The sequence below is a fragment of the Gobio gobio genome, assembly GCF_949357685.1.
Source record: "Gobio gobio genome assembly, chromosome: 3".
In the NCBI taxonomy this organism is placed as follows: Eukaryota; Metazoa; Chordata; class Actinopteri; order Cypriniformes; family Gobionidae; genus Gobio; species Gobio gobio.
The window spans coordinates 12,126,489-12,145,818 of NC_137099.1; the positions used below are offsets into that span (position 1 = coordinate 12,126,489).

At 46.0% G+C, this 19,330-nt stretch overlaps 1 protein-coding gene across 1 annotated transcript in view; it reads right to left on the reverse strand.

Annotated features, from left to right (window-relative positions):
• LOC307123214 (interferon-induced protein 44-like) overlaps window positions 1-15,833 on the reverse strand; it is a 33,703-nt gene extending 17,870 nt beyond the window's left edge. Inside the window, exons 1-2 of the mRNA XM_079811667.1 lie at window positions 15,631-15,833; window positions 10,390-10,423 (exon numbers count right to left, since the gene is read on the reverse strand). Coding sequence (XP_079667793.1) covers window positions 10,390-10,423; window positions 15,631-15,691 — 95 coding nt within the window. The 5' untranslated portion in view covers window positions 15,692-15,833. The remainder of the gene's footprint in view (window positions 1-10,389; window positions 10,424-15,630) is intronic.
• Window positions 15,834-19,330: the final 3,497 nt, after the last annotated feature.

Genomic DNA, 19,330 nt, shown 5'->3' on the forward strand with positions numbered 1-19,330 from the left:
ATCTTCCAAATGATTCGATCAAATGAACATCCCCTTCACAAAGCCCAATTCAGCTCCAGACCCCAGGAAATCGACCATCGATCACGAGAAAGATGGAGGCTCGATTCTGCCCGGAGCTACCAGTTGTAGAAATAATTAACCGACTTCCTATGGACTTGTGACCAAAACTTAGTTAAAGAGGACAAAGGACTCGTTGTGATCACAAGACAGAGAAACAACCAGATCTCTGTCTTTTCAATGACCGGTAAATGAACTCCACGTGACACAGCAATTATATAACTATTGAATGAGTGGATGAAAAGGCACTGTGTTTGATACCTGTGTGTTCGTATGGGTATAATCCAACAGATGAGCTGAATGAAATCTTTATAGAATTGATCATGTCCTTATAGTAAGAAATTAGGTCTAAATTTACTCTCTGCTTAAGAGCAGGAAACTGAATTACTATAGATAACCCAATTTTATGGGAGGGGTGGAGACACAGTCACCCTTGAAGCCTAATTGGCCAGAACCCATCCAGGGGATGGGCAAATATTTGAGTTTAATCTCAGAACATGAACGAAGTTTCCAGTTTTTAGTTCTGTTCAAGTCAGCTCAAGTTCGGTTCCAGTTCACGTCACAACCAGTTCGGTTCGAGCTGGTTCGCAGCCTGTTCGCAGTTCAGAGATGAGCTAAGTCCTAGCAGTTTGACCAGAGTTGAGTTCTGAAAGGAGAGCTCCCAGGAGACGATCTGACGATCGTGGCAGACCAAGATCAGAGAAAATGGGTTAAACAACGATTTCATTCAGGCCATCTGCCCTTCTCTCAATTTCCTTTCTTTTACTTAAAGTTTATTTTCTTTCCGTTAAGTCTCGGGTTCTGTTAAGTTCCGCCGCAAAAGTTTCTCAACAACGAGTCTCCAACCGCGCGCTTCAACTTCAAACAACGCCCAAAAGACTTTCATCCAGCCGCCAACACGCCACGTGATTGGCTTCCCAAGACCTCGATCCAAGACACGACCAGACCTTCAGCGAATCAAAGACCCGGGAAAACCCCTGTCCAGCCAGGAAAAGGGGTGGCCCCCCTTGTGACCCCCCTTGTCAGACGACACACAAGACACAAACGCAAGTAATGCCTCTCGATTCCGAGCTGAACTGGTGCATTAGATCAAATGTAATAACCCTACCTAAGAAACGATAGGAGGTTAAATTACTGATCAATGGTTTCTTCAGGTCATGTGTCATAAATGCATATATTGCTTGGGATTTCATAATTTCTCTCTCTTAGAACTTATTCTTTTCCTCACCTTCTTCCTTTCTGCAACGTGTGAATGTGCGAGTGCGTGTGTTTATGTTAGATATTAGTTTGATGTGTTAGAGTAATCAATAAAGTTCCGTTTGTATTCAAAGGTAACTGTTCTTGTGTTATGTGCTTATCAATTTAATGTCTTGAACTGCCGATCTAAGTTACCTGGCTGTTAAATAGTGTTTCACTATTGTTCGGATATTAATATCCGCTGCAGAGTTGCTTGGCTGTAAAATAGACTCTCAAAATTCCCTATGAATTCATTCATTCATTCATTTGAGCTAAATATACATGTCCCCTTTAAGTTCTTACCTATCGGCGGGCGAATAAGTTAAGGTGTAAACATTAATTCTGAATTATTTATAAATTATAGTGTCATTCGAGTCTCTTTCATTTTAATTCAATTCCCCGTTGAGTTATTATTTTATCTGACTCATAGTCGCTACATGTATATGTATAAAAACCCAAGATGGCGGCGCGAGTAGTTCGCGGGGCTCTGGGTCTCTCCAGATTCTGCAATTTTGCGGTATTTTTCTTGCTCATCTCGGGTCTGTTCGTTCAGAACAGTTTTGCCTTAACATGGTACACCCGTGGTGAGATTTTGGATATTGGTTTGCGAATTTCCGACAGTTTTATGGACAATCTTCGACTCCTTCCTGAGATCGCTAGGACAACTGAGGCCATGCACTCTACCCGGACGGGCGGAAGTGCTCGCAGGCGGCGTCGAGATCGTAAACAAAGGCGGGGGAAGCGTGGAGGTCTGAGAGCTAAGCTAAGGCTAAGGCTAACCCCACATCGGCTCTCTTTACCCAGCATTTTCCTTGCCAATGTACGGTCGCTAGTGAACAAAATGGAGGAGATTCGACTCAGCATTACACACAGCAAGAAACTTTTGAACTGTAACGTCCTAATCTTCACGGAAACCTGGTTAAACAGCGGAATACCGGACACCGCTATTGAGCTAGCGGGTTGCCACACGCTCCGGGCGGATAGAACATTAGATGGCTCCGGTAAGACCAGAGGTGGTGGTTTGTGCATTTACATTAACAAAGCTTGGTGCACAAACTCTGCTATTGTTGGGAGTCATTGTTCAGCTAACATTGAGTTTCTTATGGTTAAATGTAGACCGTTTTATCTACCACGGGAGTTCACTTCCACCATTATAACTGCAGCCTATATTCCCCCGGATGCTGATGCCAAGCTTGCTATGAAAGAACTTCACGCAACAATCAGTAAACAACAGACTGATCACCCGGATCAGTGCTACCCAAGTTTCACCAGCATGTTTCCTGCCACACCAGAGGAAACAAAACCTTAGACCATGTTTACACAAACATGGCTGGCGCTTATGTTGCGACACCCATCCCCCACCTGGCACAGTCAGATCACCTGTCTTTGTTCCTCACTCCCAAATATGCACCCCTCATCAACCGTGTGAAGCCATCAGTGAAGACCACCGCCTGCGGGGGTTGATTCCACACTCCAGAAAAGGTTTCTACACACAGACTGGAGTGTGTTTGCTTCTCAAGCCACCAGTGGCGCTAACACAGACATTGACTCCTACACCTCCTCTGTACTGGATCATATCAATACAACCATTGACAGTGTTACAACCCAGAAACAGATCACCACATACCCAAATCAGAAGCCATGGATGAACAGGGAAGTGCGACTCCTGCTGAAGTCACGCAATACTGCCTTCAGATCAGGAGATTCACAAGCCTACAGTTCATCCAGAGCAAACCTGAAGAGGGGGATCAAAAAGGCCAAGCACTGCTATAAGCTAAAGATAGAGGGTCACTTTTCCAACTCTGAACCTCGACGCATGTGGCAGGGCATTAAGGCCATCAGTGACTACAAACCCACCCACTCCACCCCTGCAGCCACTGATGTCAACTTCCTGAACGAGCTGAATTACTTTTATGCTCGCTTTGAAAGAGACAACAGAGAAATTAGCACCAAGCTCAAACCCTCAGCTGACCCACCAATCACACTCTCCTCCACAGATGTCTGCAAGGCACTGAGCCGGATTAGCGCGCACAAGGACCTGCTGGACCAGACAACATCCCTGGTCGTGTTCTCAGGGCATGTGCGGAGCAGCTCGCTGGGGTTTTTACAGACATTTTCAACCTGTCTCTTGCCCAAAGAGCTGTACCAACATGCTTTAAACGCACTTCCATTGTGCCAGTGCCAAAACACTCTAGCCCGAGGTGCCCCAATGACTACCGCCCTGTAGCACTCACACCCATCGTTATGAAGTGCTTTGAGCGGCTGGTCCTGGAACACCTAAAAGTTCTCCCTACCATCCACATTGGACTCACACCATTTTGCCTACCGCAGCAATAGGAGCACAGAGGATGCCATTTCCATGGCACTGCACTCTGTGCTCACTCACTTGGACAATAAGAACACTTATGCATGCATGCTGTTTGTTGACTTCAGCTCAGCATTCCACACTGTCATCCCAACCAAGTTAATAGCCAAACTTGGAGACCTGGGCATCAACACTTCAATGTGTAACTGGATTTTGGACTTCCTAACTGACAGACCCCAGAATGTTCAATCAGGATTCACCTGCTCCACATCCATCACACTCAACACTGGTGTACCACAGGGCTGTGTGCTAAGCCCGTTTCTCTACTCCCTCTTCACCTCCGACTGCAAGCCTGTGTATGGATCTAATTCCATCGTCAAGTTTGCGGACGGCACTACGGTGATTGGTCTCATCAGCAACAACGATGAGACTGCCTATAGGGAGGAGATCCAGCACCTGGCCACATGGTGCACTGAAAATAACCTGCTCCTCAACACCACCAAACGAAGGAGCTCATCGTGGACTTCAGGAAGGAGTCAAGAGGCACACACGACACCATCCACATCAATGGAATGGCGGTTGAGTGTGTCTCCAGTTTCAAGTTCCTGGGGATCCACATCTCAGCGGACATGTCGTGGACGACCAACACCTCCAGCCTGGTCAAGAAGGCTCACCAGCGCCTCTTCTTCCTGAGGACACTGAGGAAGAATCAGCTCTCCTCGGCTATCCTGGTGAACTTCTATCGCTGCCCAATAGAAAGCATCCTGACCAACTGTGTGGCAGTATGGTATGGGAGCTGCTCTGTTGCGGAGCGCAAGGCACTGCAGCGGGTGGTGAAAACTGCCAAGTGCATCACAGGGACTCCACTACCTGCCATCGAACACATCCAGAGGAAATGCTGTCTGCATTGAGCTCGCAGCATCCTCAAGAACTCCTCTCACCCAGCCCACAGACTGTTTTCTCTCCTGCCCTCCGGCAGGCGTTTCAGGATCCACCAGTGCTCGTTCCTTTTCTCAGGGAACAAGGGTTATATACATAACCCGAGTAGTTCCCTTTCGAGGGAACTCGCACTGCGTCGGAACGTCGATTTGGGGAACGAGTACCCACTAGGCCACAACGAGGGTAGCGCCTGCCCTAGTGTGAAGCCGGAGACCGGGCACAACTAGGACTGGAGCACCTTAGCGCCAGGCGTCACAGGGAGGTGCAAGCTGTAGAACCTTATGAAGGTGTGTGGGGTAGCCCACCCGGCCGCCTCGCAGATATCCTGCAAGGGGACCCCAGAAAGAAGGGCCACCGAAGAGGCCATGCCTCTGGTGGAATGAGCCCTCACGGCCACAGGTGAAGGCAAACTGCGCACCTGGTAGGCCATGGTAATTGCCTGGACAATCCAATTACTGATTGTCTGAGTAGACGCAGGCAATCCCTTCTTAGGTGAGCCAAAACACAGCAAAAGTTGTTGCGATCTCCTCCACTGTGCAGACTTCGCCAAATAAACTCTGAGAGTCCTAACCGGGCAGAGTAGGTGAAGTCTCCCCTCTTCCGCCATCACGTGAGACGGAGGATGGAATGCCTGCAGAACCAATGACCTGACCAACCTTGATGGTACCTTAGGCACGTAGCCCGGCCTAGGGTGTAAGATGGCCTTTACTCCTCCCGGGGCAAACTCCAGGCAGGTTGGCGATATCGCCAAGGCCTGGAGATCTCCCACTCTCCTGAGAGAGGTAATGGCGAGGAGAAAAGCCACCTTAAGGGTCAGGTTCTTTGGTTCAGCTGACTCCAATGGCTCGAAGGGGGCCTCAGCCAAGCCTTCGAGAACCACTGCCAGGTCCCAGGTTGGAACTCTGGAATGAGCCGCAGGCCTCATCCTCCAAGCCCCACGGAGGAATTGTACAACAAGCTGGTGCCTACCCAGAGGCCCATCACCCATAGGAGTGTGGAAAGCCGCAATGGCAGCCACGTACACCTTGAGTGTGGACGGGGTTAGGCCCGCAGAGAAGCGATCTTGAAGGAACTCCAGCACTGAAGCCACTGGGCAGTTAACTGGGTCCACCTCACGCTCCCTGCACCAAGTGGAAAATACATTCCACTTGAGGCTGTACAGTCTCCTCGTAGACGGAGCCCTGGAACTGAGTAAGGTCTCGATCACCTCTGCCGATAGGCCAGCCTCTAGGTACCTGGTCCCCTCAGGGGCCAGACCCACAGGTTCCAAATCTCCGGGCGGGGGTAAAATATCGTACCCGCCGCCTGAGATAGGAGATCCCTCCTCAGAGGAATCTCCCACGGCTGACCTGCTAGCAGAGCTATGACATCCGAGAACCAAACTCGAGTCGGCCAACGTGGTGCTACCAGAAGTAGGCTGACCCCCTGTCGCCAGACCCTCTCCAGGACTCCCGGGAGCAGAGCAATCGGGGGAAATGCGTACAGACGCGGCCTCGGCCACGTCTGAACCATGGCATCCAACCCCAGCGGGGCTGGATGCGTGAGGTAAAACCACAGTGGGCAGTGGGACGTCTCTCGAGACGCAAACAAATCCACTTCCACTGGGCCGAACCTCTTGCATATGGCCTCCACCACCTCTGGGTGGAGTCGCTACTCCCCGGGCCTCAGCCCCTGCCTCGACAGGATGTCTGCTCCCTGATTTTGGACCCCCGGGACATACATTGCTCTGATGGACAACAGTTTCCCTTGGGACCACAGGAGGATGTGATGCGCCAGTCTGCAAAGAGGGCGCGACCTCAAACCCCCCTGGTGGTTGATGTACGCTACGACAGACGTATTGTCTGTCCGTACCAGGAAATGTTGGCCGCGGAGGTCCAGAAAAAAGCTCCTGAGAGCTTTGTAGACCGCCATCATCTCCAGGCAATTTATGTGCCAGGAGGAATGACGGCCCTCCCACGGGCCCCTCGCAAAGCGGCCGTCCATGACCACGCCCCAACCAGTGAGGGAGGCGTCTGTTGAAATGGATTTCCGGCAACAGGACGCTCCCAACACTGGCCCCTGGGACAGAAACCAAGGTTTCTTCCATATGACTAGGGAACGAAGGCATCTGCGCGTTACCCTGATCATACGGAACGGATTCCCTCTGGGGGAAAACCCCTTGGTTTTCAGCCACCACTGGAGGGGTCTCATGTACAGCAGGCCAAAAGGTATCACGTTGGACGCTGCTGCCATGTGCCCCAGCACTTTTTGAAAGTGCCTCACAGTGATGCTGTGGCCTAGCCTTATTCCTGAGACCATCGCCAGTATGGTCTCGACTCGCGCGGGAGACAATAGTGCCCGCATCGTCGTCGAGTTCCATACAACCCCGAGGAACGTTGTCCTCTGGGACGGCGTCAACACGCTCTTTTTTGTGTTGAGTCTCAGCCCCAAGCACTTTATGTGGGCCAGAACGACATCTCGATGCCGGACCGCCATTTCGTACGACTGGGCCAATATGAGCCAGTCGTCGATATAATCCAGCACACGGATGCCCTGAAGTCTCAGTGGAGCCAGAGCTGCATCCATGCACTTCTTGAACGTGCGTGGGGAGAGGGCTAGGCCGAAAGGAAGCACTCGATATTGGTACGCTTCGCCCCCGAAAGCGAACCTCAGACACTTCCTCTGACATGGGAGGATGGAGATATGGAAGTATGCGTCCTTCAGATCTATCATGAAGATCCAGTCCTCGGACTGGATTTGACTCACTATCATGGGAATAGTGAGCATTTTGAATCTGAAGCTCCTCAGAGACAGATTCAAAAATCTCAGATCTATAATCGGACGCAACCCTCCATCCTTTTTGGGAACTATAAAGTACCGGCTGTAGAACCCGGACTCCTTCTCCAGCGGAGGAACGTGCTCTATGGCTTCCTTCGCTAACAAGGTTTTTACTTCTAGTTCCATTACCCGAACCCGCTCGGGTACCACTGTAGTCCAGTACAACCCCCTGAATCCTGGAGGAGGATGACCGAACTGCAGTCTGTAACCCTTTTCTACAGTACGCAGGACCCATGTAGAAATATTCGGAAGGCATTTCCATGCGCCGAGATAATCTACTAAGGGAACCAGCCTCTCGAGGCTGGCGTCGGGTGTTACACGGGTCCCGTCCCCAACCCCCTGAAGCGGCTGACCGGCAAGAAGTGGTTGGAAACGGTTCTCCGTGTGCGGACGCGCGAGCTGCCCAGATGCAGGTCTTTCCAGAGGCGGTTGGTGCAGCATGCGTTCGCGGGAAATCGATGTGGCCCGAAGCGTCATAGACGGCGGGATTACCACATCGATTTCCCCAGAGCGCCGCGGAGGAAACAACCTCGGTTGTTCATTCGCGGGGGGGACCGCTTTTGGAAGCCCTGCCGCAGCTAGGACTTCTTCCCAGCAGCCTTCTGCGCCTGAAGAACGTTCCTCAGATCGCCTTTAGGAGCGGAAGACTGCTGCTGAGAGCGCCGCCTCTGTTGCCAAGCTCCCGAGGGAGGGGCTCTAGAGGCGACACTCTCTTTTTGCACCTGCCGGTGCGAGCAGCTGGCTGACGGCTGAGGCTGCCCACTAGGGCCGACTGTCTCTTCGCCTCCTGGTATCTGGAAACGACGACGTTAACCGCGTCTCCAAACAGACCAGAAGGCGAGATCGGGGAGTCCCGGAGGAAGGTTTTATCCTTCTCCTTTATCCCCGATTCAGCCAGAGATGTCTCTCCACTGTCTGCAAGATGGATAGTGTGTGCAGGGAACTACCAGCCCGTCCAGCCGCCATATAAGCCTTGCCCACCAAAGATGAAGTATCCCGACAGGGTTTGGTGGGCAAAACCGGAGCTTTGAGGGACGATGCAGCATCGGGTGAAAGGTCGCTCGCGAGAGCCTCCTCTACCTGAGGCATCGTCCCATGGCCCGCCTCGCGTGCCCCCAGAACATTGGAATAATCCAATACTGGAGGATTTGAGACACGCGAGGAATAGGGCTTCCTCCAAGATCTGCACACCTCGGTGTGCAGATCCGGGAAGAAAGGCAAGCCCCGGCGAGGTGTTTGGACCCGGTGCGAGAGGAACCGGTCATCCTCTTGGGCGGTTGGATGAAGCGATGAAACAATTCCTGCTTCATCCCCCGCCTCGATGCCCACTTCCTCCGGGTCCTCGGAACCGGAGAGAATGAGCACCGGACCTCCCACCCCGGGGGAAGAAGCCGCAGAGCGGGTTTCCACACGGGGAGGAAGATCCTCGGAACTGTCAGAGGAGGATCGGGAAAGTGCTGCAGCAGTCCCGAAACCCTCTGACAAGTCCCGCTGTGAACCCCATGATCTGCGACGCCAAGCCGCATCAGCGACCGCGGGTCCAGAACCATGGGGCTCACGAGGCTGGCCGGCCTCATCAAACGCGGCCAGCCGAGAGTGGAGCTCTCTGAGCATCAGCTTCTCGCAGTGATCACAAGCGGCTCCCTCGAGAGCCGCTCGAGCATGCTGAACGCCCAGACAGTGCACACACAGCTGGTGTGTATCCGAGCCCGACATGTAGCGAGGGCAAGGATGCACACACTGCTTAAACTCTCTTATTTTCTCTTCCATTCTCACACACTTTCACTCTTGACAATACAACAATAAATAGACAGACAATATTGTGACACAGAGCGCTATGCTGAAGAGCATTAACTGCCGACATTACGTTCCAGCTCCCATTTTATACTTCCGGGTATGCCGTCACAGTTACGTCATCACGCACGCCAATCGGATTGGCCTAGTTGTCATTCTGACTTCAGATTCGCTAGTGCTAAGGGAGTATCCCCAAAGCGTCGAGTTCCCTCGAAAGGGAACTAACTGTCCACGTATGTGGACGTCATGCAACAGTGGAGTCAGATTGCATAAAGTCTAATTTCTGTAACCTGCTAGTATATGTGTTCTGTTTTTGCAAACATGTTTTGAATTGTCTTATATTGTAATAAAACAGATATTTAACAAATATATAAACATAAATAACCATTAAAAGTGACATATTATGGCATTAAATGGCAACTTTACACATACAAACCAAGACAAATTTGCATTTTGCCTACCAAACAGGGACAGCACAGATCAAGCACTCAGTTCAGAATAACAGAGAATATCCCTGAGGACAGTGTGTGACAGTGACCGCACTGATGAGGAGTGTGTACCAGCAAAGCCCAGCCCATATTGCTATTAGGTTTACACATATATGTAACTAGCATTATAGTTCCTACACTCTGTGTTTTATCGTTGTTATATTGTAATATTAATGTTTTAAATATCTGAAATGACATAATAAAAGCACAATATTCCATATTGTCATCTGTGGCTTTTTGTCCCATTTTACGCCTTTGTTGCATGGTGTCCACATACGTGGACAGTTAAATAATTTTTAAGTAAAACTGAATTTTGTAAAAATTAAAATGGATTTCAATTTTAGCATCATATTACAGTAATAAAAAGAATTTAAAAAAATCTAGATAACGTTTTCCATAATGCATGCATGAAAGCTTTAAATGGAAGTAAAATGTTACATACATTTTCATGCTAAAATAATTAATAAAACGTTTTATGTTATAATTTCATATGCTATACAACGGATATTGAGCAGAATTACTTCAGATATTGTTATGCACAAGATTGCGGTCCTTTATAAGACAACAAATAATTGGTTTGTTATAGTTGGTAACATTTATGGGGAGAGATACCAATAATATTTTACAGGGAAATAAAATTCTTAGCTTACACAGTATTTCCACTTTAATCTGAACAGATCATTGTCTTGACTGCTATGCACAGATAAGACATAGCCTGCACATAAGAAAAGCTTATGTACAAGTATAGCTTACCCAAAGTCAAATTTCCTCCATGGTTTATCAAGTTCTGTGGAAAAACATATAACAATTAAGCAGTGTTGGGGAAGCTACTCGTAATAAATTTTTACAATTAAATTGCATATTTACAAATAACTGAATAATCGTTAATGAATGTTTTAAGTTAAATGTTTGGGGTTTAAAACAACACAATGCAATACGAATATGATAAGAGTAAAGTTTTATTTTGTAAACCATCCAAACATACAATACTCAAATGTAGTCTATATCTCAAACTGACTGTCAAAGTGCAAAATCGCTACAAATGTCATGTCACATCAATGCAAGAACAAAATATAAGCAACTTGGAAACACAGGAGTAGACAAAAATGCAGGTAAAAAAAAATGCTTTGCGTGAACATTGTGGAATTAATCCCTGGTTTCACAGGAATGCAATGCAATTTTTTTTTTCATTTACATTTATTCATTTTTAGCATTTAATAATTTATTTGTAATATACACTTTAAGTGGCCCATTTAAATGTATTATTTATCTGTCGAATTATGTTTTTAAAACATAGCCTACATGATGTCATATTGTGACCATTGCGGTGTGCATAGAAAGAATGCATACACTATAAAAAAAATGATTGTGATTTTAATGGTATTTTACTGTAAAAATGCTACGGTGAAAAACAGTTCGTACTATATACGGTGAATAACTGTAATAGATCTAACCTTACATTTCATTTAATTTTACAGTAAAAGACCGTACATTGACATTCCCAGAATTCCCTGCGTGACACTTCACATTTGATGTATTTTCATTGCAATAACTATGTTTCTTCTTTGTTTTTCTAATCAGTTATGTACATTAGGGTTTTATGTTACATCTGATGTTGTTAAATTAATGTTTATTGCATTTTTTAAATTTCATGTGTTTTACCATGATGGTGTTTAGTGTTTGTGTGAATGACTCTGCACCTTATATATTAGTATCGTCCTCTTAAAAGCTGCTTGTGATGAGCTTTGATTCCTCACGTGATTCTCATCACCACTGTGATTGGTGGTTGTCCGTATATATCAAAGGTACATAACATATATTAGTATTTCAATAGGTTGGTAATTTAACATTAATGAAATATGTTTTTTTACCGTAAATTGTTTACAGTGTAAAAATAATTATTACATTATAAACCTTTAAATTAAACCTTTCTCTGTGAAAAAAATGGCATTTGGGGGGTAAAATATGTGTTATTTTGGCAGGGCTGCCTGCTAAAATTCGCCTTCCTGGGTCTGTATATCACATAATTGGGGTCGCTTCAACTCTCAGACTTGGCAACACAGTGCAGTTGAGTTCTTTTGACATTTGACAACGTCTTGGTTACGTATGTAACCCTCGTTCCCTGAGGAGGGAACGGAGACGTACGTTAGTCACTAACGAATGGGGGTTTCGCTTAGAAGCCAATTACCTTCGAGAATATAACAGCGCCCAATGGCGTGCCAATGCCATGGGCATGCGGAATTTGCATGCGTAACTCCGCCCCACCTTGTGGGTATATAAGGAAGTACACTGGCAACATCGCATTATGTATCTGCTGCGGAGCCAAGACCTGAACTCCGAGCGTTCCAGCTGATGTGGCAATGGAACGTACGTCTCCGTTCCCTCCTTAGGGAACGAGGGTTACATACGTAACCAAGACGTTCCCTTTCATTCAGTCGCTACGACGTACGTTAGTGACTAACGAATGGGGGTTCCAATATAACAACGCCACTCAGCTGTCTTCCAGTGCCCTGCGTAAGTGTGAGATCCCGCCATATAGAGCCGAAGGACTCCCACTTGTCACAGGAATACCAAGGTACACTGGGAAGCATATTCCAGTGGAGATATGCCAAGAGTGCCTACCCGTAGGGAGGACTTAGAGAGTACACATATGACCCACTAAGGGCTGCATATGGAAGAACTCTAGGGTACCAGCCGAAGGTGGAATCTTTAACCCTAGAGGTGGCAGGGGCTTGCCAAGGGAAAGACACTTGCTCACTGAGGAGACTTACGGTGGAAATACTCGTGTGGGGGTCGCCGGAGGGGAACCATACACACGGGGCACCTGGCCGGACATGAGGGTCTGGGCTCGAAGGGCAGACTGAACTGATGTCGGCGTCGACAGTGCTGGAGGAACTCAGGGCTCTCGGGGAGCTCACCTGAGGAAAATATTGCACATATCCAGTCCGTGGAGTGGAATGGCGAGCAAGCGAAGACACCTGAGCCTGATCCATTACCGGCCACTAGTAGAGGCGAGTACATAGTCGGACACTAGCTCCACTCGTAGATTGTAGAATCTGGTGAATGTGTTAGGTGTCGCCCAGCCTGCAGCTCTGCAGATGTCTGTTAGCGATTCGCCATGCTCTCGATTCGCCATGCGCTAGAGCCCAAGAGGAGGCCACACTCCGGGTGGAGTGTGCCCTTACACCAAGGGGACATGGTCGACCTTGCTGCTGGTAAGCCAAAACAATGGTGTTCACTATCCAGTGAGACAACCTCTGCTTTGAGAGAGCTCTTCCCTTCCGCTCTCCACCATAACAGACAAAGAGCTGGTCTGAGGTCCTGAAACACTGCGTCATGTCTACGTAGGCGCGGAGAGCGCGTACTGGACAGAGCAATTCCAAGGCTGGGTCTGCCTCCTCCAAAGGCAGCGCTTGCAGGTTAACCACCTGGTCTCTAAACGGGGTGGAAGGAACCTTGGGCACATATCCAGGCCGGGGTCTCAGGATCACGTGAGAGTTAGCCGGCCCGAATTCTAGGCACGCTTCGTCAACCGAAAATGCCTGCAGGTCCCCGACCCTCTTAACGGAGGCCAGTGCGGTCAGCAGTGCCGTCTTCATCGACAGGAACTTAATATCAACCGACCGCAAAGGCTCAAGGGGAGGCCTCTGCAGAGGGCTTAAGACTACTGAGAGCAGCAACGCATAGGCATGTCCAGGAGCCCGCGGCTGCTTGTCCATTGCACATGGCACCCCAGCCCGTGGAGGAGGCATCTGTTGATACAACAACATGCCTGGAAATTCGTTCTAAGGACACTCCGGTCCGTAGAAAACTGAGGTTCGACCACGGGGTGAGAGTCTGTAAGCAGGCCCGAGTCACTTGTACCCGGAGCGTGCCAGACCGCCATGCCCATCTCGGGACTCGATCGTGTAACCAGTGCTGAAGCGGTCTCACATGTAGCAATCCGAGCGGCGTCACCGCGGCTGCAGATGCCATATGCCCCAGGAGCCTCTGAAATAGTTTCAGTGGGACCGCACTCTTGCTCTCGATTTGACGGAGGCAAGTCAGCAGAGACTGCGCGTGCTCGCTCGTAAGCTGCGCGCATGTGGCAACCGAGTTGATATCCATACCGAGAAAAGAGATCCTCTGCACGGGGCAGAGTTGGCTCTTCTCCCAGTTGACCCGAAGGCCCAGACGGGCTAAGTGCTGGAGCACTAGGTCTCTGTGGTCTCTGTGGTGGATACACCCGAAGGTGGAGCACAGCCTAATCATCATCCCCAAAGGACTCTAGCCCACCTTGAGATGTGGCGATCGACATCTCGTTGCTATCTGGAGTGTGAACGGAACGAACGGGGCGTCAGAGACGGCCCCGCTGCTTCAGTCCAGCACTCGCGGGAAGCAATGTGCGAGAGGGGGGCGTGGTCCGAGGAATGATCGTCGGGGTTCTTAATACCACGGCACCGGCCGCAGGTCACCCTGGCCACCAGCCAAAGTACCACCTCTCTCGGAGACAGTAGATTGGGGTGTGGCAGAGGGGACTCTTTCTCCTCACGGAGATCACTGAGTCTCGACCGCGACATCGCGATGGTCACGTTCCCGCAGTGGGAACATGACACATCCACAAACACTGCCCGAACGTGCTGAAGCCCAAACACGTCGCGCAGTGAATGTGCCCATAGACAGCAACGGAGATCGATCGCACCCGGAAGTGCACGGGCGAACCGTCTTGAAAAAGACGTGCCACGTGCAAGCTCTTTTTGTGAGAAGAAAGCTCTGCAGAGCGCCCAGGGAAACACACACACAGCTGTTGCAGATCACTGCACAGATCAGCAGGCAGGCAATGTGAGATCGCTGGAACGCACTGTCACACCAACACCCTGGAGAACCGCTCGTCTCGAAGACTGAAGAGAGCACTTCAGAATTCAGGCTTGTAGGAGTGAAAAGATGCTCTTGGCTCCAAAGCAGAAACATAATGCGATGTTGCCAGCGTACTTCCTTATATACCCACAAGGTGGGGCGGAGTTACGCATGCAAATTCCGCATGCCCATGGCATTGGCATAATTGGCTTCTAAGCGAAACCCCCATTCGTTAGTCACTAACGTACATCGTAGTGACTGAATGAAAGGGAACTAATGTTATGCGCCGCTCCGTTGCTCTAATTGGTTGTAGGTCTATCCAATTGAGGTCTTTCCTGGTTCGGTTGAAACACGCCCCATAATCACAGCCCAACGGAGCAGTATCAGACTCATATTCTGACTAGAATTGAGTATGACAACGTCAGGCTATTATTATTTATTAAATCAAGGCAATTGGTTGATAAAACAATTTATTAAAATTAAGATACAATTTATATAAAACGAAGTTCACTTTAAAGAAAGGCTTTCAACAAACGAAGAGGTCAAAATAATTTTGACATATTTCGCATCTTGTGTCCTGTTCACTTTTCATAATCAACGTAAATGAAATATATCCATCCATCCATCCATCCATGTTTAAAAGAGTGTTCTCACCGATATGCTTGTTGTGCCTAGTGTTTTATAGACTTGATATTGTTTCTTATTCAAATGTGGTGATCCCCATTTGTATATATATACATAATCAAGTGTAACCTTTACTAGTCAATTCGTGTGAAGTTATCAACCCACTCCTGTACGTCCTTTACATAATCATCAGACGATCTCTTCTCTGTGAACCGTAAAGCCACAAGATGCGCGATGAAACAATAGATGGTGGTAACGCGTGAAAACACTGTGCTGCTTCAATGCATTGCAGGCTCGTCAAAACACAAAACGGAATGTAGCTTTTTAAAAGCAACTGAGCTACTGACAAGCTACTGAAAAATGTAGTTAAGTTAGTAGCGTTGCTATTTGTAGTTAACTAGGCTACTGCCCAACACTGCAATTAAGTTTAACAATAATTTGGTAGTATCTCTCTGAGAATGCATCTCTGTTGTGTGCATACAGTATGTGTTCTATACTGTAAAAAAAAATCATATGGAAGAAAGACCCTCTCACCTGGAATTGGTTTTGGTTGATGCACGTTTTCTTGCACTGGTTTTGAGCCTGATGATCCCATTTAGTTTATTTGTTTGTTTCTTCCTCCCTTCGGTATATTTATATCAACTCTGTCCTGGAGCACAGTTGTCTTGTATCTCACTTTAAGCAAGTGAAATCAGAACAGGTATATATATATATTTCTCCATTTCAATTTCAATTTCACTTTCATTTTTGAAAGTTTGCATGCATAATTAAAACTGCCCACACCCAGTCTTGTCTAGTCTAGTCTAGATGCCTATGCTGTTATTATATTGACATACATATTGGTGGCCGAGGAGAACTGGCACCCCGACTGAGCCTGGTTTCTCCCAAGGTTTTTTTTTTTTTTTTCCCGTCGCCTCCGTCGCCTTTGGCTTTTGGCTTGCTCAGTTGCGTACACTAAATATTCATTTAGATTATCATAAAGTCATAATTAAGAGATAAAATGTTCAAAAATGTCCTTATTATTAGATATGACATGCCATTATCGAAAATATGACATGCCAAGTCATATTTATAAGATAAAATATTGAAAATATGTTTTTAAAAGTCCTCATTATTAGATAAAAAAAGTCAAAAATATAACATGCTAAGTCATTGTGAGATGAACAGTTGAAATTAGGACTTTAAAATGTTTTGGATTTAAAGTCAAAATTATGACTTAAAAATAAAAATTATGATTAAAAGCCCTAATTATGAGATAAAAAGCTGAAATTAGATTTGAAAAAAGTCTAAACTATGACCAAAACACACACTAAGACATTTAAGAGATGAAATCATGCATGTTTTTTGTTTTTTTTAAATGCGCTTTTAATTTTTTGATTCTGTAAGGGTCCATCCGTTAGCCCAAAAACGAAATCTAACTGGTTAAAGGACTTCTGCTTGTAAGCATTTTCAGCATTTCTGTTAAATTCACTTAATTTATTGATATTTTAAATCTGACTCCATGAATAATTTGATCTGACTCCAATTTTATGTGACTCCTTTAAATTTGTTACATTTGTAACTTAAGCGCTGAACATAGGATTAGTTGTGATTTAATCTAGATCGTTGATTTGTATTAGTATCACTTATTTTCAAATATCCGTTCCACCATGAGACCCAGAGCCGCACAGAGGCTAAGCGTCGCAATTTCGTTTATCTCACGGACACAGATTGGTCAGTTCTGATATTAAAGGTTTGAAGGTAGGTTTGAAAGGAAAGGTTTGAGCAGGGTGATGTCCCACAGTCTTTCTGTGAGATCTTCTCTCCAGATAAGTGAGTTTTATTGTTCTATTGCTGGGGGTTAGATCTCAGCTTTTGTCTTAGCAGCAAAACCAATCCTTCCAATTCACACTTATAATAATAATATTTACATTATTGTTTTCATTTTGTGCAATATATTTACATTTTGAAATCAGTTTTTACAACAGAAAGTAATCAATCAAAAACTTACTTTAGCTTTTTATCTGAAACAAAATTAATTTCCTATCATCACTGTAAAGCTGCTTTTGAAGCGCAATAAAAATAAAGGTGACTTGACAAACATTAGATACCACACATAAATATGTTTTAGATATGTCCGATAAAAACTTTCAAGGCATACCACCTATGTAGATCTAAGATTTCTAAGAGGTGAATTGGAACATGCTTAGTCATACAAGAATGGAGATTGTGCATTATTTGCAATGTGAATGTGTGTGTGTGTGTGTGTGTGTGTGTGTGTGTGTGTGTGTGTGTGTGTGTGTGTGTGTGTGTGTGTGTGTGTGTGTGTGTGTGTGTGTGTGTGTGTGTGTGTGTGTGCGTGTGTGTGTGGCTGTTATGCTGCATGCTGGCTAAGTCTTAAGTCGATGGTATGTTCAAATTGTAAATTTGTAGTTGATTGATTGAAGTGCTTGTGCTTCAGAAGTTCAGATTTATCTGCTTTGATAATGTTTCTGCTATTAGTGATATGTTGAGAAACCAGGGGCCCTCTGGTTTGCCAATCACCCCAATAACCAGAAAGTTTAAACACTTTGAATTTGAATAGCAGGTCTGTCTTTGCATCATCAATTTGTGACTGTAGCCATGCATATGTGTATTACACTGTGTGTAGAATTATTAGGCATCTTGATTTTCTGATCATATTTTTTTCCAGGCACATTTTACCAATTCCAAACCACATTACAGGGTTCCTGATTCTTAATTCTTTTGCGGTTAACATGTGTCTTTTCTTCACCACCTGTTTTTGTCTGACCCTGTTGACCCAATGAGCATTTCACTGTCCAATGGTCATGCCTTAACTGCAATGTCTAGTATTGCATTCGTATTGTATCCTTATCATGGGCATTTAATAATTTTTGACTTTTCAGTCTGAGTTAAATCTCTTTTTTGGCTAATTTTATCTGTAAAAGAAAATGTGCCTAATAATTCTGTACACCTGAATATAAGGTGTTTTTCACTTCCAGCCTTCATGAACAATTATATATCACTTATAAATTATTAAATACTAAATTAATAGTAGTTATTTGGATTACTGTGGTTTGGAATTGGTAAAATGTGGCTGGAAAAAAAATATGATCAGAAAATCAATGTGCCTAATAATTCTGCACACAGTGTACAGTGTTTTCCCATGAGTTGGTAGAAGGTTGTTGATAGTGTATGCTATGCGTGTCTGTCCCTATGTGCGTGAAGCTATGTTCATGTGTAGGTGGACAATAGATCTTTAGTGAGGTAACACTTGGAATCTAAGCCATCTTTGTCTTCTATGACATGCAGTGTTCAGCCTGGATAGTCTAGATCTATATCAGGTGATGATTCCGTGAGAGTGTTTAGTGGAGGTGTGTGCTCTATGTTTAGGTCTGGTAGATAGATGGAATCTAATCTATAACAATCTGTGTTGCATAATTTCATTCCAGTGCTACACTGGAAGGCCATGTAGACATACTGGCCCTCATTTATCAATCTTGCATAGAAACGGGCGTATATATTGGCGTAAGATTATGCCTACACTCCTCTCACCACCTGATTTATGAAGCTGTGCGCACCTCTGAAATACAGGTGGACGCAAAACCTGCCCTTGATAAATGCTGCGGCTGAAAACGATCGTCATTAGAATAACACGCCCCTATATATTCAAGTCTCTGCCTCCCCCACGCCCTCATTTTACGCCATGGACACACGGAAGATGGCAAAGAAGCGAAACTTCTCCGACGTGGAGCTCGAGACCATCACCAGGGAAGTGGAAAAAAAACAAAATTGTTTTATTTGGGAGTTTAAAGAGTGGGATTAAAGGCGCCCACAAAAAGGTGTACGGTGGAAATCCAGTTTAAATAGCTGTTTGGATGAGAAATTACCTATCACAATTCATTATTTTGCAGCACGTGTTTTGAAATAATTAGTATTTAATTTCGTATCACTTCACATGTATTGGGGTGTACAATAGTGATGATGATGTGATGTGGAGTACCATTCATTTACATTAATAATTGCATGACAATTTGTAAGATTCTTATTATTATTATGATTTGTATTATTAATGACGCTTATTGTTATTTAGAAGAAGAATGTCGTTATTATTATTATTTATTTTATTATTATTTAAAAGAAGAAGAATGTCATTTTTATTATTTTGTCAGTCTGAATTATTTTCAGTCCCAGTCCGTGCGCAGCTGCCGGGCCTAACCAACGTCAGGTAAAGCGCACAGGCTCGCAACTGGAG